We start from the raw sequence: 24,511 nt of genomic DNA, 5'->3' as shown, positions 1-24,511 counted from the left end.
GAAATGTTTAAAATAAAAAAAGGGTATAAGACTCATATTTTCTCATATTTCTAATAGTTTTGTAATATTTAACACCTCAAATTCTTACACAAATGTTAATCTCAATTGTCTAAACTTGAATAACTAGACCATTTTCTTGATATGAAATTTGTAGGAATAATTTCCTCACCACAACTGCTGTTTCTTTCAGCAAAAAGGGAACCTCTTTGTCTCCGGCTATGTGGCTCTGTTGTTCTACTATCTCGCTAGGTTCCCAGGCACTGAACATAAAGCCCAGGAGTTGGCTGCTGGCTAATCGCACTTGGATGTGTGGGTGTAAAAGGTGAGACAGGACATGGCCTGAACCAGAGAAAATAATATTTTATTGTGACATTAAATACAAATTTAAATGTTGCAACTACCTTAGCCAGCAATAAGTATGACAAAAACAACAGACTAATTAGAATCAGATAAATTACCTAACATGAGATAAATTTCTCAACCAAGTTTACAAGACATTGTTTACTTAAGGTAAAAGAATATTGACTCACTCCAAATTTGGTTGAGATGAACAATAAACTTCTCTTGTCTGACAATGCTTAGCTCCCTTGCAATCTTAAGACTAGTATTGAGAACAGCCAAAAGACAAACATCTTTTTTTTCAGTAACCTTGGGATCCTCCATTTCATCTTCCTATAACAAATGTTTTCAAAATACATTTCTTTACAGTAAAACACTTTTTTAAAGATATTCAAGAAAAAAATTGTTAACTGGCTAAAAAAAACATTAATACTGCTTTTTTGTATTGAAAATACATATTTTCATACTTTAAGTATGAATTAGATGATGCTGATCTGATCATTTGATTTGATATCAAAATTTAGCATTGTTTCACTTACTGTGAATTTGATATCAAATTATAGCAATGTTGATGCATGTTTTCATTACTTACACTGTATTTGGTGGGGTCCATGTATTCCTGCAGCAGTGGGATTACTTGCCCCAGACTGTATTCAAACTTCCCCCCCTCTACTTCCACAAACATCCCACACACCTGGAAACCCATGGCTTGAACACTCGGCTGTAGAGCAAACATGTACTTTTATCGTTATCAACCTCAGGACTATAATTGCATCATAACAAGAGCTCACAAAATTTGATAAAAACTTGCTAACATTAATATTAAAAGCCACAAATGTTTTTAAAAAAATATTGGTTACATTAATATATATACTAAGATAAAAAAATCTTGCTTCTATATTTTCAGGTTAATGGTTACATCTAAAAAACGAATTGAAAAATTGCTTACATTTTCATTTTTAATCCAGTTGATCACTTCAGCAAACATTATTTTTCTGCACTTCAGGTCAACCTACAGAATTAAACAGCAACGAAAAAATTAAATGTGGTGATACAAATCACTCGAGGAATAAGATGATTGGTAAATGATACTGTAAATTTGAGGTATGAACTTTGTAATGAACTACCTTCCCAATCAAGGTTCTGATGGCAAGAGAAACCAGTTTTCTACACTTGGGTGAGTTATCGTTGTAAGACGCCATAGCTAGAGCAGCAAAAAACTTGGAGCTGTGATTGTGTAAAATTTTCTGGAACAAAACAGTATACATAGTAATTTTTTTCCTTTTTAAATTTAAAATACTGATTTCCTTAATTTTACTACAGAGAATATTCATCTGAATTAAACTGAGTTTGCAATATTTTGTCCTTTATTCTCTACCCCACCCTTAAACTGAATACTGAATTACAATACTTTTACAAGTTGCCGTATCAAATACTTGATTTTAAAATAAAAATAAAGCATTGTTTAAATGAGGGCAATCAATCTAAACTTAATTAAATTATTTTCCTGCTTTCGACAAATTATCTACGTATTCCAACTGACCTTAGGAAATGTGGTAAACATTGAGATCATCATCTCAAGAGCTGACTCTCTTCCATCCTCCATTTCATACTCCAGATGGTTAATGAAGAAATACAGGTGCTGCCTCATCTTTTTCCCAAGAGGGTAGTTCATCAAGTAATGAAGGATCACCTGATAAGAGAAGTTTTATGCTTTAAAAAGTAGTTAACTTTAGGTTTTTAAAAAATCTGCCATCTGTTTGAATACATTATCGTATAGCATAAAACTGCATTGTAACTTTTTTTGTCAAAAAAGATATGCGAACATCACTTTTAAAATACTAAACTCTGGTATCTAGATTTGGTTCTGGGGGATCCTCTTTCATCCTGACTTAATGAAAAATTTTGACCGTGGAAATTCAAGTTGATTTATGGAGAAAGTTCACACCTCAAAAGAGGAGCTGTTAAAACTGTTATAGTTTTTTAAATATGCCAGACATTACCTGCCTGCACTGGAGCCTGACATTCGCTGCACTGGCTGTGATGGACATCTCAAACAACTTTTCCATGACCTGATGGAGCTGAGGGATATCTAACTTACGCAACAAAATTGCCTGAAATAAAGTACAAAAGACATTTTAATTTCTCTAAATTTTATTTTTAAAATTTTTAATTAAAAATTTTTTTTGGAAAAGAATATTAAAATATTCAACATTTACCCGAACAAGGTTAAATGCAGAGCTTTGTCGTAAATAATTGTAGAGATCCTCTTCACAGTAAGTCAGCAGTACCTGTAGCTGGTCAGTTGTTAGCTGGTAGTATTCAACATCTCTCACCAACACAGTTACAGCCTAAAGGAGAACAGAATTATTGCTAGTTAAAGTCATTGGTTTAAGTTTATATATGTAATATAGTACTAAAAATATATATTGAACATTTTTAATAAAAATATTGATTTGATGAATGACATAAGTAAAATTGTTTATTATAGAAAAGAAAACCTTGAAACACATGGTGATCAACTCCTGGTTCCCTCCCTTTGAAGTTGCTGCCCCTGTGTAGTTTTGTAGCACAATAAACATGCCCTGGGCTATTTTATGAATGTTTTCTTTCAAGGATGGCAGTGGGAACTTGAGAATCCAAGACAAACACCTCATTGCATGGGCACTAGTCTAGGAAAAAAAATTGAAATAAAACTGTAAAGTTTACATAAAAAAGGAATAAAGTGAGCGTCATAATGTCCAAGAGTTCAAAAGCTTACCTTGACATGAGAATTGCTCAGACAATCTCTCAAAGCTACAACTAATGGATCCAGCATTTGTAGATGAAGCAGCTCAGTTGGCAACAGTAATGATTTCTTCAGGCACATGTTCAGTAACTGAAATAAATTTAGTGTCACAAATATAGGAAATTTTTTTTTTAAAAGGTTGACCATAGGGGATTTTTTTTTAATTTTTAAAACTATTTTGGACTTTACCTGCAATCCAAACTCAACTAAGATGTGGATATTGGTCTTTTTACTGGCTTTTGGCTTGACCCCACCCCTTGGCATAGCAGCAGGAAGCAGGAGACAGCTCTCAGGTATTCTAGAAGTTTCTTTACTCTGTTCCACTTTAGGTCTATAAATAGAATAGTTTGAAAGAATTAATAATTTGCACTTTATTAATTTACTAATTTGACCTAATGAGCAAGCTATTAAAATGGATATCTCCAACTTACTTGGTCATCTCAACTAGTTCAGGCATAAGTTTAGCCGTCATGTTATTAATGAACACCATCATGTTCTGCAGAGGGATCCTAGAGTTGGCCATTAGACCATCGGCTATCTTCCGCAGGACAGTCTCTGCTTTGTTGGCTGTGTGCTGGCTGTGTGTTGTCTCCAACACCTGTTGAGGTGTGACAATGTATAATGTTTTGACCAAAAAAAAGAGATATAACTTCATCTACCAAGAAGTCAAAGCTTATGAAGGTGTATGGGAAATTCATACTAAATAATCAAAAACATCATTTAAAAAATAAATGAAGTCAAAAGTTTTTTTGCAGGACCATATTTTAGTATAATTTATTCTATTGGACAATAGCCACATGTTTAAAAACAATCATATTTTATGCTAGTCTGCAGCAATATCTATTAAATGATTAAAAGAAAAATTGCTTACACCTAATACAAACGTCAGACCTACCCCTTTTATTGGCTGGATCAACTGGTTGAGATAACCTGCTGAAATACACTTGGCCAGAAGCTCATAAGCATCGTAACCTTTAATAAATTTGGCCTCAAAGTATTTGGCCCTAATAGCTGCCACCTCTTTCTCTTCAGCCACATGGCCAAAGAGCTCTGCGAAGAAGACATCTTGAACATGTGAAAGAGCTGGGTCAAGGTCACCAGGGTTGACAGTTTGAACAAGACTTTTGAGTAAGTAGTGAGTAGTGTAACTGAGAATATGCAACTGTGGAAATAAAACATTTACCAATTTAAAACGGTAATTTCTGAAAACTTTATTACAGCAAGTAACATAGCTTTTTAGTAATAAAGAAAAAGGTGCCTGGAATATCAAGAATGTAATTATTTAATTCTAACCTGGTATCCTCTTGTAAGAATGGCTTTCATTTCTTTGACAATAAATGGAAAAAACCTTGCACCAAGAGATAAGGCAGCTTTCTCAAGTGTTTCTCTAGCTGTTGTGCGGACATCTCTTGACCGACATCGCAAGAAATTGCAGATTTTCAACAAAATCCTGTTCAAAAAATTTAATAAGATGTCAACTATGTGTTTTTTACTTGTTATTTTTAAAATTAATAAACCATCAATTTACCTTAAAAAGTAGATTCACAAAAAGTTACTAAAAAACTAACCCTGGCAACCGATTCTCTAAGGTTCCCTTGGGAAGATTCTGCAGTAACTTAATCATTGCCAATGCTATGGGCACACGTAATATTTCTTCATCTTCAGGGTATTTTGACTTAACAGTCTTGTGCTCATCTTCACTTTTTGCCTAAAGAATAAATTCCAGATTAATGAATAGTTTATTTGACTCAAATAAATTATTTTATATTTCATATCCTGAAATCCAATGACCTCAAAAAAAAAGTTTCAAAAGTAGAGAAACAATTTATATTGATAAAAAATAATATATCTTTGTTAGAAGTATAGACTGGCCTGATGAACTATTGGATCACTTTTACTTAACTCAAGATAACAAAAATGTAGGTTTTGAGCCTCTTTAATTTTAGCAAATGAAATCACGTGGGTCACCTTAAACTAATCCTGATGTTTAATTAAGGACTCAAAGAAAAAAAGCAAGATAATACACTGCTGTACTCAAGTCTATGATTGCAAAATTACAGAGAGAAAGTTTTCCCCAACTATTACAAAATAAAATTCAAGATTGTTTAAATTTTAGGACATGTTTCAGAAGTTTTAGACATATTGAGTGATTTTAGGAGTGCCAAGAGATTTCAGGCTTTTAAAAAATTATTATGAGGTTTCCAGGAGCACCTGGAGTTTTAGGAGGGTGGATTAACCTTACATTCATAATCAAATTCATAATCAATGAGTGGAGATGGAAAAGTCAATGAGAAAATTATTTTATTTCTTATGTTAGGACTCCTCATTCTGTTAAAGATTCTTTTAAAATCTGTGTCATAAAAGAAGTAAAATTTCTTTCATTAATAGGAGCCAGGCAATATAAATTGCATCCCCTTTGTGTTGGTAAATTGATCCCCATTACATTGTGTATGAGAGGTGGGATAGACCTTGACAACACTAGAAAAAAGAATGTGTAAAACTTACTTTCTGAGTTACAATTTTGTGAAGCTGAGGCAGAAGGGATACGACAATGGTCTTGTGAATCCTTGTGGCTGCAGACACAGAACATAGCACGGTATCACCAATTTTACCAGCCTCCTCATCTTTCCCTTCTTCATCTCTCACATCTATCTCCATTGGGATAGCAAGTTCTTCATCTTTCTCTTCCTCTTTGTTTTCTATCTCCATAGGCTCAGTCTCAGAGACAGGTTGAATCTCATCAGGGACACTTGGCTCTAGATAATTTTTTAAAAACTCAATGTTAGCAATTATTTTTAACAACAAGATCCACAATCATTGGGTAACTAAAAATGTATGGAAAACTTGCTAATTGATTTGTTTATGTGTGGAATAGAATTAAACCTTTTTCCCATAAGCAGTTAGCAGCCTATAGTACTCTCATCCTTAAGCAAACTGGCAGAACTATTTTACCCCGCAAAAAAAAATCACAAAACTGTTTACACATAAGCTAAACCACCAAACCTACATCCAAAAGTAGCTTCCCTATCACACTCTTACATGAGTTTCAAATGCATTTTATGTAAACAACCACTTGTTACTAAACACAGTTATCATTAGAGGCAATCCAGTGACTAGTACCAAAAGCAATTATAATTATGAAATCAAAATGGGTAGTGAACAAGTAGGTTACCTTCAGTTTCTTCTTTGTAACTGTTTTCCACTACCTTTGGTACCATCACTACCCGGAATGTTGAGTTACTCAAATCAAAGTGAAAGGCATCAAGCAGAGCCACAAGGATCCTAAAAAAACATTTTTTTTACATCTGAACATAAACATCTCTAACTTAAGAAAAAATAAGCTTATTTTGAAACTCATTGAGCAATAATTTGAAGACATTTATTACAAAAGCTACAAGAGAGGACACAAAATTGTAACTGACCTAACTATTTGGCGCTGTAGTTCCACCTTTTTGGGCAACAACTTTAGAAAGAACCTCAGAAGCTGAAGATAATATGGCCAAGGTAGCTGCTTGCAAATGGCACCCAGCAGATCAATGGCTGCATCTTGTACATTGGCATACTTAGAGTAGGAGTTGTCCAGAACAAAAGCATGTACCAAAGGTATAAAGTAGGACATGTGAATCTCAGGGCGGAACTGATGGTCTTTTAAATGCTTGAACAAGCGGCGGAGTGCTCGAGATCTTTTATGCATCTAGACAAACATAACAGACATTGTAACAATCTTGTCAAGAGATCTTTTATGCATCTAACAACTACAAAATGAGCACATGTGAAGTGCTAACTTCTCACCTGAATGTGTCTGATGTTTTCAAAGAAATCCGCCTCAGGGTCCTTATCACAGAGGTCTTTGAGCCCAGTAAACATGACATGGTCAGGACAGTTAACAACTAGGCTTTGAAATACTGCTAAAAACTCATGACGAACAGCCTGTGGAATGCAGTCAGTTATACATTTGAAATTCACAAAACTTAGTCTTAATTTCTATCTACAGATGTTCAATTACTAAGTAAGTCTAATTTACTAACATCTAAAAAAAAAGTCTCCACACTGCAATCTGCAGATTTAGTTACTTAAAAGAAATGACTGGCATCATAGACTAACCTCTGATTTACTTCTGATGCCAAGTTTGACTTGGGGAAGTAATGTTTTTTCAACAACAATGTTAAACGCCTTATTGCTTTCTGTAGTGGCTGATGTTGCCAGTTTGGCAATAATGGACACAAGACAATGTGTAGAATTATCTCTAATTGACAGGTCATCAATCTATACGTAAATCCAAAAGTAAATAGCATGAGCAGAAAACAAAACAATCAAAACTGTTTTAATGTTGTATGAAAATTAATTATCAAATTTTAGTTTTCACATCTAAGAACAATTTCCTTTAAAATTAATTAATAATTTATACAACTCACAGCATGTATAAAATGGCAACAGTTATGTACAACTGGCAGCAAAGCATCCACATTTGGCTCAGTTTGTCCAGAAACCAATGAATTGAACTGGCTAAACGCTTCAAGCCTGGCTAAATAATCTGGTTCTTCAGCCTTCCGTTTATCCCATGAATTTAACTGTGGAAACATTTAGATTTGTTGTCAACAAATTTTTAAAAATATATATAATTTCTTAATCTAATGACAAAATATGGTGTAAACAAACATAAAGACTTACCTTTTCTATAAGGTTTGCTGTGGCTTTAAAGGTATCATTGTTTTCACAAATAACTTTAAAAAGTTTGCACAACAGCACACGAGATTCTCTGCGTTCTACAGTTGAGAATAGCTGTGATATTGTCCTGTTGAAACAAATTTAGAAAAATAAATTTAGTAAACAGACTGATCCAGGAGGAATAAAAACCTAGATAAGCAGTGTGTTGAATCTAGAAGACCCACTCAGGTTCCAAAAAGTTCAACAATGGACCAACAAGGGTTGTAAAATAGATTATCTTTAGAGTAACTGAAGTGAGTGAAAATATTCAAGTCACAAAAAATTAAGGTTCAATGTGAGACCATAGTTTAACCCTGTGTTTTTACAAGGTCCAAACCCCATGTGATTTTTTTCTCCCCCAACCTAAAACATTAAGACTGTTTTATTTAACTTACCTATAAAATGACTCTGGTTTGTTGATATACTGCATCAGGTTTGTTAGAGACACCAGGATGTTTTCTTCAATGTCCTACAGCAGAAAAAAGAATTTTTAAAGGACCAATATACCCAAATGTGAAATTAACTTTCAGTTTAATGTTAGTCAAAGAATTGCCTGTGTTAATTATGAAATTAACTTTCAGTTTATTGCTAGTCAAAGACTTGCCTGTGCTATGTGAGATCCTTTACTAAAGAATGGAACAAGTAGATCACAAAGAATTGAGCACTCCTCTGGTGAAGTCACAAAAGTACTGACTCTGTTAAAAGAAAAAATATATTTTTAGGCAACTATTCAAACTACAATAACCTTTTACACATATCATACTCATTAAAGCAAAGGGTATTCCAGAATACTATATTTAATAAATCCAAATATTACCTGGCTAATATTTTTAACTCCAATAAACATGTTGGCTTTTTGACAGACTGCCCCAAGGACATTTTTCGCAATGCATGTTTTAAATAAGACAGCAAGCTTGGAACATGGGGTAGTAAAAGAATTTCACCTAATTTCTGATCTTCGGTTACTGAAATTTGACACAATAGAAAAAGTTCATCTACAAAATACTTAAGCATATTTTTTTTAAAGTTTCTCCTAAAGTGAGGTTATGAGAGCGGAGTATAAAACTGAATGATAAAACTTGTCTGTACAAATACCTTCAAGACACATGAATGGTTCTGGCAGTGAGGGCAACAGCTGCTGTTTCTCCTCCTCATCTTGAAGCAAATGGCCAACCAGCTCTAAAATAGATGTTGATACTGAGGTGTGAATGGCTGGTGCGTTAAGCAGTGCAAACACAGAATGTAGGGCAGTTGTAGTGGAAGGCGTGTCGTGTTTGGCAAACGCAAGCAGAGGCTGAAATCTGGATATCAAAAATAACAATTATAACATAAATGGTTGTTAAAAACATGTATAACATACTCATGTGGATGAAAACAAATTATTTTAACTTTTTCTGTATACATATATTCCTCACCTGCTAGATTGACTCCAAAAAGTAAACAGTTTTAAAAGAGGAGTTGGGTGATGCACACCTTCTAGGGCAAGCTTCTGACACTGTTAGATAACACAATAAAATGTCAAGACACTAGAGTAAACTTTGGCACCTGATAAAGTATAAACACACACTGAGTTTTTTAACTTTAACTTGAATAAAATACTTTACCTGAGGCCATACAACTGCATGGAAAACAGCTTCAATCTCTTGTGTTGTGAAATCAAGGTCTTCAAAATTTTCAAAAAACTACAATAAATTTAAAATATTTAATCGTTACAGAATCTTAAGTGTGCAGAGACATACTGATACATGAAAACAATTTGAATTAGTCAACCTCTTTTAACTAAATAAGCAATTAATTACCTGGATTATTCTATTCATTACTGTATGACGCAAAGATTTCAGAAGATTAACTGCTCCACTGACTACAGAACTTCTCTGGTCTAGTGCTGCGCTCAATGTGGCAACAAGACCAAGTAGTACATGGAACAAGGAATGGGAAAAACTCTCCATACGATGACCCATTTTCTGGGAAACAGCACTAACTGTATTCAGTATACTGAAAAAGATGTTATTTAGATGAACATTTAAATGAAAAACTAATCCCTCAAAAAAAATCAAAATACACAAAAATACCAATTACTATTTTTGTTCTCACTTCAATTATATTATGCAAGCATTTTGTTTGGTATGTGGTTCCCTCAATCATTAAAGGTATTAAAATAGTATCAATATAATGGAACTTACCTCAAAATAATAGGCAGTGAGAAAAAAATACTAGTCTTTGAATTGCTTACCCTTTTATTTTCTTTAAAGGTAACATCTTTTTGAGATCAATATTACTGGCTGCTGTTTTTACCATGAGCACAGGGTTGTCTGATGACACAAACAGCAATCAATTATTGGAATAGCCCTCTTAAAGGTTGTCCTAACATTTTATTATAGAAACAGAAACTCAGGTCTATCTTAACTTACAAAAGAATTGAAAAATGAAACAAATTATCAGTCACCTGTCACAAAATGCATGCAGGGTTGAAACAATAACTCCAGGAAATACTTGAGCTCGGCAGGCTTACACCCAATTAGAAACCCAAATACAATTGATCTTCTAAGGTTACTTTTTGACTTGCCAGCTGTATCATTGCCAGCTTTGCCATGCATTTTTCCATATAAAATTCTAGACAGAAAATGTAGATAATAAAACAATGTTACCTTTACATTACTTCAAATTTAATGCATTAAAAAAATTATTACTTAACAATGCAGAACTTCATATAAATATATAAAATAAAAAAGGATTATGTAAACAAATTTGTAATAAAAAGATAACCTCATGAGAACAGGTAAAAGCCCCTCTCTATCTGTATCTTTAACTTCACTGCTTTCTTCATCTACTCTAAACAATGTTATTTCACTCTTGAAAGTTTTGTCATCAAGAAGGCGATTGAAATTTTCCCTGGTAAGAAAAAATTTAAAACCACATTCATAGACTAAGAATAAAAATAAAATTACTTTTCTGGTCCTTTTCTGCAAAAATTGTTATATAGACTTAAAACTGGATAAAGCTGTATAAAAACATATCTGGCTTAAGATACATTACTTTTCTTGATAAAATGTACTGTAAAAGGGCTAACTTATTTGAGAGAATTCAACATGAAAAAACAAAAGTATGTACCTGTAAGGGATTACATGTGGAGACTTATAAGTCATTACACATTCAAATGCAGCTTTCTGAATGTTTGGAAACCTGTGTTTTAAAAGCTAAGCAGAAAAAAAGGTAAAAATTATCATAGAATATTCTTTTTGATTGTGATAATTAAATAACTCCGCTTTCATTGCACAACTCATTTTTTAAATGCATCAAAATTTGTGTTATAATATCCCTGCCCAAATTGTAACTGTTACATTTTAACATAGAAAAAATAAATAAGTTTTTTAATTGAGGTAAAAACTAAATAAAAATAGAAAAATAAGGTATGCTTATCAGACTAGACAATCAATGAGGTGGGACTTACTTCTAAAAATGTTTCTTGTACCTCAGGTTGATTAAACATTGAACGTTGCTTTTTAAATAAAGCAAACACATCGAGATGAACCAATAGACTTCTGCAATTAAAATTATCTTTTTAAAAATTGATGTGCGTCTTTATTACTGTCATGTTAATATTATAGCATTTTTAACTATAACATTTTAAAATAAAAATCTACTATTATTTTAACAAGACATAAACTTACAAAACTGCAGCCTTTCGTCTTTTTACAACAAACTGTTTATTGCCAGCATGGCTGGAATCTACTGAAATAGATACATCATTTCCTTCATCATCTTCATCTTCTTCCTCAATCTTTTCATCATCCTCAACTTCTTTAATCTCAATGTCATCAGTATCATTTACCACAGCAGTATCTACTTGCAATTCAACACAATCTCTGGCTAAAATGTTTTGATATGACCTGGCATCCTCATCAGCATAGCTAAATTCATTCCTGTAATAACAAATGTGTATGAAATTTTTCACCACAGCAATTCACCCACAGTCATGTTTCTTATGTAAACAAATGTTTTCTGCAGAAACAAAGCAGGGATGTGACCAGACCAGGAAAAAATATTAGGAAATTTTCTTCAGACAAGACCTCAATATGTTTTATCTATATTTTTATCGCAGTTAAAGTAGTCTCAGACTGTTACTATACTATGTAATTGTTTAATATAGCTAATATATTAAATAAAAGGAGTTTATGTTACTCTAAAATAAGATTGAAAGTCTTGTCTAATTGCAATTTAATGTTTACCTTATAAACAACCCATAAAAAAATGTTTACAACGTAACAAAAGTGGCAATTAAGTTTTATTTTAACATTAAACTACTTTCAACTGTACTAATCTAGTCTAGTTGTGCTCGTTTTCAATTTTAAATTATGCCTTATATTCTTTAAAAGATTGGCATGGTAAAAATGTTAGTCTTCTATTCTTCAATTGCAAAGTGCCTAGATTTAGATTAATTGTTATTTGAAAGTTTTAGGTTCATGTGACGGAAAATGAAATCGACCCGAATAGTTGAGATTAGAAAGGGTCTGATATGTGAACCAAAATTAACCAAATTCCCCCCTCCCACCTCAGCAAATAAACATCGATATTTTTCTAAAATATTGACTGAGCTCGACCAACATAAGTTATTTTAATCAATTTGTATTACAATCTAAAATGCGTGTATATCGGCTAAAATTCAGTTTCTAACATTTCTTTTTTAAAATAAAAAATATGCCATAACACTATCTGACTCCCTCCCCTTCATCACACAATTACGGGTTCCCCCCCCCCCTTCTACGAGTGTGATGTTGTTTATGGAAGACCTCTTATTAAAAACAGTCTGTATAGAATTGTTTTTCTTCCACAAACAAGACACGGACGGAGTCACGTTGAGTTGAGTTTTTTTTTAATTTGTAGGCCTATTGTAATAGCCTATAGCATACGTATTGCAGGAACAGCTATTTTAAATTGACTGTGACGTCATTTTTATCCCCCCCCCCCCGTCAGTACCACACGTACTTGGGGTCATGGTGAGGTCACAAGAGCCACCGTTGCTACAAGGAGGGGCGGGTTAGCCTAGTCCTCATAGTCACCTTTTGCAAGGAATTCAATAATAATTTGAGATTGCGAAAATAAAAAGAATCAGAGAGGAACTGCAGATTTGGGCGGGTTAAGATACCGACATATAAATTAGGCTATATCGATAGCTAGATTACCAGGCTTGAAGAACATCATTATTTCAGATTACTTTTTAACGTATTTTTTCTTAAATATTTAACTGATAATATCAGCGAAAAAATTTGGACCAAATTGAAAATTCGTAAATCCGCCGAAATTCTGAATCTTGACGTAAATCTACTTTTCTTAATCTAGCACCGTCAGACCTAGCGCAATTGTCCAACTAAAAATAAATCCGCATATTCGATTGTCCGTTTGACCTAAGTACTGTAATTCTCGATTTAGATACGAATATGTGGAATGCGCATGTCAGCCGTTTCCGCAGATGTAAAATCCGTTTTTTTTTCCTAATTTTTAAATCTTCGGATAAAATCGGCAAAAAATCGAAAATCGGCGGAAAAATTCGGCGAAAATCAAATCAGCGGAGGAAAATTGCAGCTGAAACGGAAAAATCGGATTTCCGCTAAAATTCGGAAAAGTCACATCCCTGACAAAGGCAGTAAAAATCTTACTTTAAAAACTTGAGGTAGAGCTCACAGAGCTCATCTGATTTGAGGACACATTTTTCAGGGAACAGCTTCATGGTTTTCCACAGCTGAACACGATAATTTGTGAAGTCTGGCTTCCTGCTGTCAGCAAGGAAACCAGAACAGTAGGTGCCAAACAGTGCCTCCACATGTGGTCTGTTTTCACTGACTGTGAGCTGCTCGTCAAACCGAAGCTCTTTCTCTACATTTCAAACAAAAACTACACTTTAATTTTTTATCACTTCACATCTTAATAAAATATTAAATTTCTTTTTAAACCTTTTTTCAATATATTTCCCTTGTCATATTTAAATGCAGAATGGTCTATAAAAAAAGAAGAAAATGTAAAGCGAAAACAGTATTATTCACCTGCTTCAAAAGCTGCTCTCCTGAGTTGTTGCAGCATGACTTCCCAGAATTCATTTGTGTCAAGACCCACAGCATAAGATGCTATAAGGTCAGACAGAGGTGCCCAAAGTAGTTTAAAATTCCAGAACTCATTACCTAACAAAAACAGTAATGGTGCCTGAAATATTGCAGCAAAATTAGTTTATCAGTTTAAATATTTGTCTACATAATGCAAATTGAAAATAAACAATGTTAAAAAACTATTTTTAAATAGTGTTTTTTAACTGTCTCTGATTCACATTAAACCCACTCACCCTGTAGAAATGCTCATTTGGCAAGCATTTAATAGCCATTTCATATTCTAATTTTCTCAGGTAAATCAACTTTTCTCTGTAATTATGGACTGTTGGCAATGGAAGTCTTTCTGCCACATACATAGTATGGAAAGCATTATCTCTCTTGATATCCTAGAGAAAAAAAAATAGAAACATTCCAATTGAAAACAATACAAATTCTGAATTTTACGTGTGATTTTTAACTTTGTATTAACCATTAGGGCAACAGTAAAAATTGTTTGTTTAAATAAAAAATTACAATATTCAACATTTTGAAATATATTTTTATACTATAACTATATAGGCCTAAAATTTTTTTTTAAATCTAATTTTTAAAAAATCTTACATCATCAAATTCTGGAAGGGTGACTTGAAACAGTGACAATATATGACATGCCATCAGACGAACCTAAAATATACCAATTAAAAAAAAACATTCAATCATGATAATCATCTAGGTAATAGCAGTAAAAAATCACTAAAGGTTACTAAAATCTGAACACTAATGGAGATTATGAACTATAAGAAAAAGCTAACTCACATTGTGAGAAGGTGAAACTAAGCTGGGCTCAATAAGCTTGTATATCTCCGTTAACATTTCCTGATCCAACTGCAATCTGTCTGCTGACCAGGTCAGGTAAAAATCAAGAATCTGAACAACACATGGACTAGTAGGGTGTAATCTGAGGAATAAATTGATAGGTAAAAATCAAGAACTTGTTTAACAAATACACACACTTTATTACATTGAGAAACAAGTAAACTCTTGAAGAAAATGGGAAATCACTAATGCTAGTTTTTGTAAATTGAAGATTTATATAGATAGAATACATCAAATTAGTTAAGGAAAAAATTAATGTTTAATGGGTACCTGAACACATAAAAAATATCCTCCTTAGAGACAGGGAATTCTTCCATTCTTTTACCCTGGATGCTTGTGATAAAACTCCGTACCAGTTGGTTCAAAACAATCAAGTTTGAGTTCACTAAGAAAATAATTTTTAACAGTAAAGCTAAATAAATTGTATTTTTGGCACCATAAAAATTGAACAATTAAGGCAATTCTAAATATGTATCACTAAAAAAAATCTCCGTAAAATGTATCTTACCTTCATCAGGACTGTTTTCAGAACTAATTTGAGCAGTCACTTTGCTCCACAATAAAATAGCTTTTTCTATTAAGCCAGGACATCTGAAATTTTTTAAATTATTAAAACCCTAATTCATTTTAAACTTTCATTTTTAAATAAATTACAAACAAAATATAATTTTATCAATGACTAATATTTTTTAAGTTAGCAAAGAAGAAATCTCAGATTAAGAAATTATATGATAACGCAATTAATCGAAAATAAATCTTACTTTATGTGAGGCAGACAAAGAATAGCAGACCATGTTCTAGGCAAATCAGAAGGAATCATTTGATTGACGCACTCATGTAAAATACCATCAATGTATTTTATTAAAGCGTGTTCATTTTCTGACCTAGAAAAAGTGTGTTGAATTTAGTGCTAACACTTATATTTCCCTCTTCTCAAATAGTTATATATTATTTTTATGGACTGATAAAGTAATTATAGAAAAATGTAGTGTGCTAATTAACTTAAAAATCAATTTATGACGAGTCAATTTATTTTTACAACTTGTAATAAAAATGTAAAAAATATTGTTTGAATCACAAAGCAAACATAAATAGAAAATTTAAAAAATTGATTAACTGAAATTAGCTAGCATTTACATCTTTTTTTTTAAAGATAGAACAAAAATTATAAACATCATAGCTCAGGATACTAATAATAACAAACTACCTTGACCATTGCTGATCAAGAGGATATACTGTTAGCATGTGTAAGTCATCCCCTGTGATTGGAGCCTGTGTTTTGTACATTAATAACTCAGTCACACAAGCTAGAATCTCATCTTTCTTCTCACTCTGATGCGCCTGCATCTCTGAATGAATCTTCAACATGAATCCTGGGAGTACATCCTTCAACATAACAAAATTATTGAGTCACTTTATGATAGATTTTTTAAACTGAAGCATCTTTATCATTATCAGCTTTAAACAATAAGTCTAAACCAGAAAGATTTTACCTTTTCAAAGAATGAGACATCACGAAGTGTCTTAACAAATATTTTTATATCAGAGAAAATAAATGGTGCCTTGAAAACATTACTGATAATTCTAAAAATTATCTCCACAGGTAGTCTTTCCTGGCAAGATGTTACTAAGTCTGCAACAGTTTTCAGTAAATCTGAGCCACAGTCTTCTAATTTGCATGGAGACTTCAAGACCTGGCACACTGTCTGTGAAACCAAAATTTGACCAAAATTTAGTAATACAAAATAGAAACAAGCAATACCCAATACATTAGCAAAAGATTTCTACTTACTTTAGCTACTAGTTCAGCATCATTAACAATGCTCCCAGAGTTATGGGTTAACCATACTGATAAGAGGCGCAACAATCTGCACAAATGGTTGACTAATCCAGACAGTTCCTTACTGTCAGCAGCTGTTACTGCTGTTTCCTTTGCTAAACAGGCTGCATGTACTTGCTGAATACAATCCTTTAAAAATGTAATAGAAATTTTTCCAACTACAATAAAATCATTGAGAGTAACTTATTTTGACATACAGTAAAAAACAAATGACAACAACCCATCTTGGAGAGAAAACTGCAAAAACAAACAACGGGTGACTTGTATTTTTTTCTTGGATGGAAAAAGGCTATGGAACAAAATCCAGAAAGAAAACCAGGCAGAAATCAGTGTCAACAGCCTATAGGGTGCATAACATGTTGACACATTATACTTGATTGTGTTAAAGGAAATATCTTCCAAAATAGCTCTTCTTCTTCATCGTTCTTAATCTTATTAATATCGGACGAGACAGACAACAAGTCAAACGCTGTGGACAATGGTCTCCAAAACAAAAATTTAGTATTTTTTTATGAACAGAAACATTCTAAGCTGGTATCACAGAGAAAAGAAATTCTGCTTAATGAAACTATTTATTTTAAAAAATGCATCACATAACCTGATTTTTTAAATTAAATTACCAGTAACATTTCCCAAAGTTCCTTGCAGTTTTCTCTAGTAGTATGGTCAGCACATCCTTGCATGAAAATTGTTACTGACTGCTCCACCAAATCTCTGGGTAATTTTAATTTTTTCTGTGCTGTGGGACTCCAGGTACCCAGTTTTTGAAGAATTAGTGGAAACACCTACAGTGTAAAAATAAAACAGTTTAATAACAGCGAACAAGAGACAAATTTTATTACTCGAAAAAAAAATGTTTAACTTACACTTTTGCTGATAGTATGAAAATGATGCTTGACACCTTTTACCATCTCAAAGAGAAGCAATCCAATGCCATCAACAAGCTGAAAGATATAGTAACAGAACTATAGTGCCATTTGTATCTTAAATTTTTTCAAATTAAAATTTCAGAATAAAAAACAGCTAGGATAATATATAATTATATTGGGAGTTTGTTTATTTGCGTGTAATAAATTCATTATTGTGTGTAATTGAAGGTCAAATTTATTGTTAGTACTATGGTATTTTCAGAAACGCCAAAAATAATGAATTTTATGAAAATCAACACTAAGCTACTAAGTCTTAAATAAATTATGTAACTCACTTCTGGTGACTCATTCAATGATCCAAACAAAAAATTTAACAGCTCATCTTGCTTTTTTACCTGGTATAATGAAATTTTTTATATACATATTTTTTAAATGAGTAAATCTAAATTAGACTGTCATTTAATTGACTACAGTCACATTTTAAAGAATTGACTTTAAAAGAAAAGGTTAAAGAAAAACAATGTATTACCTTTCTGAGTAGGTATGCACAACTCTCAGATGCAAAAACCTTAATGTAGTCTTTTTGAGAATTCATCAACAAACGAGAAAAATGTCTGAATTTTTTAAGAGTAAGAAGTAAAAATTAAATAGTGTACAAAACTGAAATTCTTTGTATGCTAATCACCAGCTTAAAATGCTTTTACTTATATTATCAGTAATAGTTTAAAAATTATCCCAATAAACTTACCTGTAAACATCTTTAAAATCTTTAATGAGAAACCTCCATAAAACCCTAAATAAAAATGCCAAGGCTTGAAATATTTGCTCCAAAGATTCAACATCTTGGGACCGTGAAGATAACAACCGAACAAGAATTGTGAAAAACTCATAGAAATGGGGTACAAAATCTTGCTGAAGATCTCTTGCCAACTGAACCAGTAAACTGTGGATGGAAATACACTCTTTACTGAAGGTACAAAAAAACCTCTTGTAAGTAAAATAAAAAGGGTTATGTCACTAGATTCTAGAAAACCAGTCACCGGAAAAATTATTTAATTTTCCAGTTTTCTCTTTAATACCAGAAGAAGTGAACAGAAGTTCATCTTTGCAAAGAATTCTTCTTCTAACAATTATTTTGTGTTGTCACAATGCTATTTATTAATCCTGAAATGTTAAGGACATGGGCGGATGTACTTTTCATCATAAATCCACTAAATCATCGATTTCCCACTTTTACTTGATCTATACAGAATAACCATCGTTGAATCGAAAAATGACATTGTTATGACCCTAAAAACAGTATTTATTTATAAAAAACCGGGTTCAAAGTAGTGTGTACAGGGTCATTTGTTAATTTTTTGGTAAAAATAGCCATTTTTCGACCTAGAAAAGTACTATTAGGCTTCACGGAAACCTAATGTGTTTCATATCAATGGAAAGGCCGTGACCTCCTTTCTTTATTTGTTCTAAAATTAAAGGACCAATCAAAATACTTATTTTAATGTGATTATTTTTCTACGTCATAAAGTTGTTTATTTTACTTAGTCGGGTTTTTCCGGTATGCAAATTTTTGACCTCAATTTTGTCATTGGCGTTCAACGGCGGAAGCTAGTTAGCGATTGGTCGTTTCGCTTCGGAAGTAAACATTCCCTTAGTTTCAGCGCGTTGCTAAGTTTGATCTAGTTTTGTTTCTCTAAGCTTCTGTGAAATACTTACATTATTTTAACATATAATTATTTCAATTAAATATACTATTAACAGTTTAGATTAGTTTGTGTGAATCATCATAAGCAGTGAGACGATTTAATTTGTTTCTCTTTCGATAATGGGTAGAACAAAACACTCACTAAAAATAGATACACACAAACATCTAACTAATTTACTAAAGCAAGGGCACGTCCGAATGCAACTGATTGCAGCTACCTCTACTCAATCTAGCACTATTCAGACAAGCACTGGTGCAGATGTAATATGCACATTTACTAAGAAACTGCGACAATGTAAGACACAGTTTTTACAGACAGAAGAAAGCACTGTTACATCTAGTACTGGTAGTGCTAATTGTAAACCACAGCCATGCAGAATTATTGTCGAATGTGATTTGCTTCATGATGTTATCAATACATTTCCTTGCCCACTGTGATGTAGTGGCTACTATTGATGAAAACAGTGTAAAGGGTTTGCTTCAAGCATGGTGTGGCAGTAATAAAAAATGTTGTAAACCGTAAGTATGCAACTGCAAAAGAATCCAGAACAAGGCCATTCACAATAAACAAAGACATCTCGTCTTATCATAATTGGCTTTAGCAGTGGCGTATGCAGGGGGGGGGGGGTTAGGGGGGGTATATATAAACGAAAGTTTGAGGGGGGTGCAAATCGAAAGTTTGAGGGGGGGGTGCAAATGGAAAGTTTGTCCCCTGGTAAAAATTGGAACCCCCCCCCCCTTGAGACGATCCTGGCTACGCCACTGGGCTTTAGACATGAGACCATGCAAAATATACTGCTGTTTCTGCGAAAGCATAATTCAATTTTGGGCCCAGGCATGCTATGGCATTGCTGTCAAGAGAAGGAAACCATAGTCGAATACTCAATGAAGGACGCCAAAAAAGACACGTTGACAACAGCTTTTCTACAGCTCTAGGTAAAACAAAGAGCGCCAGAAAAAAAGAAAACTAACAGCTGAACAAGCTCAGAAGGAATATATTCAGCAGCACCATACTTCAGGCTATGAATGTGGTCGATTTTAGTGACATACAGCTGTAAATTTTCATTTTTTGCAACTTTTTGTTGGTTTTTTTGCGTTTTTCTCAGTTTGATGTTTTTTTGTACAATTGTTGAAATAACTTTGTTAATAATTATCAGAACTGAACTAAATTTGCTCCAGTTACTCTGTATATATGTTCAAATAAAACTTATTGAACACTTTTGGAATTTTTGTAAAGATTTTTTTTTTGTTTAAATAGTTATAAAAAATTGGACGAAATAATGACATTTTTACAGTGATGTATCGAAAAAAAAAGTAATAAAAAAAACTATCTTCTTTTTTTAAAATGTAATCAATAAGAAGTCTTAAACACATGTGTCTGCAGATTATATTAAGTTTTCATGAAATTTGTACAAACCATTTTTGAGTTATTTCCATTTAAAAATTGTCAATAAAATCCAACATGGCCGCCGTCACCATGGCAACGGAGGATTTAAAAAAATTTAAAAAATATTTTTATGCTTAACTCTTTGATGAGTTATAACTATTAGCCAAGTATTTCATCTTTAGACTTGGAAATAAAGAAGTTGGTACTCATCACCCGCCCATGCCCTTAAGAAACTCTGGTTTAAATTATCTCTGCCTAAGGCATATTGGACACAATACCTGATGAAGCAAATTGGACAACAAATTTGATGTCAAATGATGTAGTATTATAACAGGTGATGGGTTGACAATAATTCAAGGTATATAAATTACTGTGCTAATACACAATACTATAATAAACTAAACAACTTACTCAAGCAAGGCATTCAAAGCAAGAGAATTTGGAACTTCTAAGTGTTTCTTTATTGAATTTATAATCTCTTCCTGAAATATATTTGAACTGGTTACACAAATATACAATGACCAAATTTTCAATATTAATTCTTTTTTTTAGAAAATCTAGGCGCTAAATATTTTTTTTGCAAGAGAATGTTTAAAAAAACTTGATGTATATGACTAAACCATACAAACAAAAGCTATTACAAGTTCAGTATTTATTCTATATAAAATGAATAACTATGGGTTTTTGGTACTTATTAAGTACTTACTGATATATTACTCATCATATAGTATTATATAGACTAAGTAAAATAAATAATATAAACATTACTTTATGATGAACAAGCTGCTCATATGTTTGCACTTGACCAACTATCTCTCGTCTAAAACATGCTGGTAAAACAGGGAGAAATATTAAACAATGTATATACATTTATACATTTTACAAAACATTAAACAAATTAAATTTTTATGAAACTATGAGCTGGATAAATATATTTAAATAGTTTATATATTTTAACACTTACAAAAATTATCAGTAAGATCAAGCTCTGTCCATTTTGTAAGACATTCACCAAATAGAGTCCCTTCTGTCTATAGTAAAACAATAACAAATGTCATGTTAGGCACAACACAAGACCTGACAAACTACTGAATGCTTTAAATATTTTTAAGAACAATGATATGTTTAGTGAGAAAGTAATGTCTTTTGCCAACTAAAGACAAGTTTTGTATTAGCTATAAAATGATTATTTACAAAGAAGTTAATATTTTTAAACATCTCACCTCATCGTCGATTCTACGAATTCTATGAATTACATCAACATTAACTGATGATATTCGTTCAGAAAAGGGTACAAACTGAAAACAATTGGATGATAGTTATCCTTAAACAGTGATAAAAATCTGTCTCATAAATGCAAAATAAGTTATATTTCAAAACCTCCACCACTTAAAACTTTTAATCATAATGGAAATTTGTAAATAATATGCATAAAATTGCTGCAGATACTGAATGTTTCAAAATCCACCCCTACTCAGGGAATGTGGAGGGGGCTTGCTTGACACAATATCTTCATAAGCAGAAGATGAACTATACTAAAAATTACTGTTTTTTGTAAGGTTTTTTTTTACTGCGATATTTAAAGTGTTTGAATTTCCTCTGCTTAAAATAGATACTGAGTGCATGATTGGTTAACATCTGGCTGCGGTAGTATTATCTCATGCTTCCTGAATGTATTGAAAGATTTAATAACAAGAATCAATAGTTCTAGTAATAGTATCAATTGCAAAAACAATAAAACTATTCTTTAGCCATTTATGTAACTGTAACATACTGTGCTTCCAAATGGAAATTCACAATATCCTCTACCTAATTTAGATACTACACCCAACAGGAGGGATATATGAACTACCCTAACTGCAAATTACAAATATAAATTGTGCTAGGGCCAAGATTACTCATAAAATTGCACAGACATTAAAGCTGTTTAACATTATTTTTATTTTCAGAATGAGAGAATGAATGAGAAGTCATTTTGCTGAATGGCTCAGAGATATGGAGAGAAATCAACAAACAAGCTCCCTTACTTTATAAACAAATCTCTATTACTTCTTTAAGGTACACTGGCTAAATATGGGAGATGTGCAGGCAAGTATTAGTAGAATACAGTATAGGAAATGAAGTGGGTGCGAATAAAACACACCCTCTAAATGACAGTCAACATGAGAAGAGAGTAGCTGGAATTTAATGACTTGATTTTTTAAAAGTAGCCACCAACTGTGTTTATCAGTCATAAGTCATCTTAGTCCTATGCTCCTAGGTGAAGATGATGAATTTTTTGTATTAGTTTTATACTTATTGAAGTAAATAAGACAGCTAAGTCCCTGATGGTAGTGTGTTTGACTGCAAACCCGAAAGTCTCAAGTTGAGATCTCAGTCCAGATTTTTTTGAGTCTGCAGGATGTCCCTGCGTCCACCCAGCTCTGGCAGGTACCTAATTCCCATTAGCCATTTAGAGAAAGTAAAGGTGGCTGGGCATACATGATCTAGTGTTGCCCACACCATCCCTTCATTTGCCAAAGTCAAGAAACATATGAACTCTATCTGCCCTATGGCTCATTCATTCAGTACATTAATTAAAAGGCTGATTCTAGCTGGAAGAAGATGCATATGCTCACAAAACAGCTTAGGCTACTAGGCCTATCCAATAATAATATCCATCCAAGCCATTTTTTCTATAATTCTGAATCAATTAGAAATATTTTTTTTTCAAAGCAGCAATGTGAACTCGGATAATATTTCGTCCCTTTGAATCCCGGTAAGAATGTCCCCCCGTCGTGGCCTCAACCAACTGGCGGGCTTGTTGCATTGAGTTGGAGAGAAACTACCGCCTTTATTCGCAGTGATTTTTTTCAATTTCGATTGTACTGCGCATTTGTGTGTTTACAAACAAACCACAGAACCCTAATGGTCTATTGAGGTCAGTGACTGTTCATGCGCAGAACTATTGAGTTTCATATTTTCTACCCAAACATCTTTTTCCGAGTAGTCACTTCAATATAATAATAATATATATTACATAGAATCTAGACGGCCTAATTAATTAACTATAGACTAGATCTACTTATTAAGTTATTATAGTCCCAGTGACCAGTGAGTGACCAGGGTACTGACTCCACTGAGTCTGAGGGCCTTAGACTCTAATTTCACAATTTGAGTTTGAGTGTATGTGTATTTGTATCAGTTGGTAATGTATTGGTGTGCGTCTAGAAGTCTAGAACTAGATCTAGTGTCCAGTGGCATAGCGAGGTCGGGTGTCACCTGGTGCGGCACTTAATGGTGTCACCCCCACAGAGGCGTAGCGACCCTTCCCAGGGACAAACTTTCAAATTTTCAATCTGCACCCCCCTCAAACTTTTGATTTGCACCCCCCCCCCCTCAAGTTTTTCTCTATATATTAGTATTTCTCGCTAACCCGGAGGCGTGGCTGGTTGCTAACAACAATATGGCGCCCGGACCGGACGTTTGATTTCCGACGATTTTTCGGCCAAATTCCAGAGACCTTCTACTAATTAGTTTTTAAAATGTTTACCACGCGCAAAATGGCGGGACTTTCACGTTATAACAACAAGCTATAGGTGACAGGGCTATATATGCCAGAAAAGCATTTTAAAATTTGCGTTGGAGAATGAAGGCTAAATTTAAAAGTTGGTTTCATCAAAAATACTAGAACTTTTTAAATATCGATTTCCATATTACAAAATTGATTTCCATACTAAAGCATTATTAGTTTTATCAGTCTATGAAAAAATAAATCAAATATCGTCAACCGTTTTTTTATGAGACCAGCCGAAAAAATGACAACCAAATTTTTTTGAAAAAAAAACCACGTGACCACTATTTGGTGATCACTAGTGAGGAACTCTTGTGCATGGCCACTTAAAAATTCTAACTTGATGTGTGGTTTTCTTTAGCTTCAA

The 24,511-nt window shown here is 32.9% G+C and overlaps 1 protein-coding gene across 1 annotated transcript in view; it reads right to left on the bottom strand.

Annotated features, from left to right (window-relative positions):
• The window catches only part of LOC131951456 (small subunit processome component 20 homolog), a 29,119-nt gene that overhangs the window by 3,947 nt on the left and 661 nt on the right, over positions 1 to 24,511 (bottom strand). The window contains exons 2-56 of the mRNA XM_059313876.1: positions 21,815 to 21,889; positions 21,556 to 21,622; positions 21,360 to 21,421; positions 21,003 to 21,073; positions 18,248 to 18,442; positions 18,029 to 18,113; positions 17,835 to 17,894; positions 17,497 to 17,574; positions 17,251 to 17,415; positions 16,583 to 16,759; positions 16,284 to 16,496; positions 15,998 to 16,176; positions 15,552 to 15,674; positions 15,299 to 15,381; positions 15,061 to 15,175; positions 14,731 to 14,872; positions 14,536 to 14,598; positions 14,169 to 14,321; positions 13,876 to 14,032; positions 13,492 to 13,708; positions 11,506 to 11,757; positions 11,286 to 11,376; positions 10,946 to 11,031; positions 10,601 to 10,726; positions 10,281 to 10,447; positions 10,068 to 10,146; positions 9,634 to 9,829; positions 9,439 to 9,516; positions 9,250 to 9,329; positions 8,930 to 9,135; positions 8,652 to 8,799; positions 8,439 to 8,529; positions 8,230 to 8,303; positions 7,799 to 7,922; positions 7,543 to 7,698; positions 7,232 to 7,393; positions 6,920 to 7,057; positions 6,550 to 6,821; positions 6,300 to 6,409; positions 5,633 to 5,883; positions 4,696 to 4,835; positions 4,421 to 4,577; positions 4,023 to 4,289; positions 3,559 to 3,725; positions 3,317 to 3,458; positions 3,101 to 3,217; positions 2,841 to 3,011; positions 2,559 to 2,690; positions 2,343 to 2,453; positions 1,883 to 2,032; positions 1,467 to 1,586; positions 1,289 to 1,351; positions 932 to 1,060; positions 531 to 672; positions 170 to 339 (exon numbers count right to left, since the gene is read on the bottom strand). Coding sequence (XP_059169859.1) covers positions 170 to 339; positions 531 to 672; positions 932 to 1,060; positions 1,289 to 1,351; positions 1,467 to 1,586; positions 1,883 to 2,032; positions 2,343 to 2,453; positions 2,559 to 2,690; positions 2,841 to 3,011; positions 3,101 to 3,217; positions 3,317 to 3,458; positions 3,559 to 3,725; positions 4,023 to 4,289; positions 4,421 to 4,577; positions 4,696 to 4,835; positions 5,633 to 5,883; positions 6,300 to 6,409; positions 6,550 to 6,821; positions 6,920 to 7,057; positions 7,232 to 7,393; positions 7,543 to 7,698; positions 7,799 to 7,922; positions 8,230 to 8,303; positions 8,439 to 8,529; positions 8,652 to 8,799; positions 8,930 to 9,135; positions 9,250 to 9,329; positions 9,439 to 9,516; positions 9,634 to 9,829; positions 10,068 to 10,146; positions 10,281 to 10,447; positions 10,601 to 10,726; positions 10,946 to 11,031; positions 11,286 to 11,376; positions 11,506 to 11,757; positions 13,492 to 13,708; positions 13,876 to 14,032; positions 14,169 to 14,321; positions 14,536 to 14,598; positions 14,731 to 14,872; positions 15,061 to 15,175; positions 15,299 to 15,381; positions 15,552 to 15,674; positions 15,998 to 16,176; positions 16,284 to 16,496; positions 16,583 to 16,759; positions 17,251 to 17,415; positions 17,497 to 17,574; positions 17,835 to 17,894; positions 18,029 to 18,113; positions 18,248 to 18,442; positions 21,003 to 21,073; positions 21,360 to 21,421; positions 21,556 to 21,622; positions 21,815 to 21,889 — 7,545 coding nt within the window. The remainder of the gene's footprint in view (positions 1 to 169; positions 340 to 530; positions 673 to 931; positions 1,061 to 1,288; positions 1,352 to 1,466; positions 1,587 to 1,882; positions 2,033 to 2,342; positions 2,454 to 2,558; positions 2,691 to 2,840; positions 3,012 to 3,100; positions 3,218 to 3,316; positions 3,459 to 3,558; positions 3,726 to 4,022; positions 4,290 to 4,420; positions 4,578 to 4,695; positions 4,836 to 5,632; positions 5,884 to 6,299; positions 6,410 to 6,549; positions 6,822 to 6,919; positions 7,058 to 7,231; positions 7,394 to 7,542; positions 7,699 to 7,798; positions 7,923 to 8,229; positions 8,304 to 8,438; positions 8,530 to 8,651; positions 8,800 to 8,929; positions 9,136 to 9,249; positions 9,330 to 9,438; positions 9,517 to 9,633; positions 9,830 to 10,067; positions 10,147 to 10,280; positions 10,448 to 10,600; positions 10,727 to 10,945; positions 11,032 to 11,285; positions 11,377 to 11,505; positions 11,758 to 13,491; positions 13,709 to 13,875; positions 14,033 to 14,168; positions 14,322 to 14,535; positions 14,599 to 14,730; positions 14,873 to 15,060; positions 15,176 to 15,298; positions 15,382 to 15,551; positions 15,675 to 15,997; positions 16,177 to 16,283; positions 16,497 to 16,582; positions 16,760 to 17,250; positions 17,416 to 17,496; positions 17,575 to 17,834; positions 17,895 to 18,028; positions 18,114 to 18,247; positions 18,443 to 21,002; positions 21,074 to 21,359; positions 21,422 to 21,555; positions 21,623 to 21,814; positions 21,890 to 24,511) is intronic.

The sequence above is a fragment of the Physella acuta genome, unplaced genomic scaffold, assembly GCF_028476545.2.
Source record: "Physella acuta isolate Inbredline_101_S28 unplaced genomic scaffold, ASM2847654v3 ptg000813l, whole genome shotgun sequence".
In the NCBI taxonomy this organism is placed as follows: Eukaryota; Metazoa; Mollusca; class Gastropoda; family Physidae; genus Physella; species Physella acuta.
Note: the sequence above shows the minus strand (reverse complement) of the source record. Positions and strands in the feature narration are given on the sequence as shown.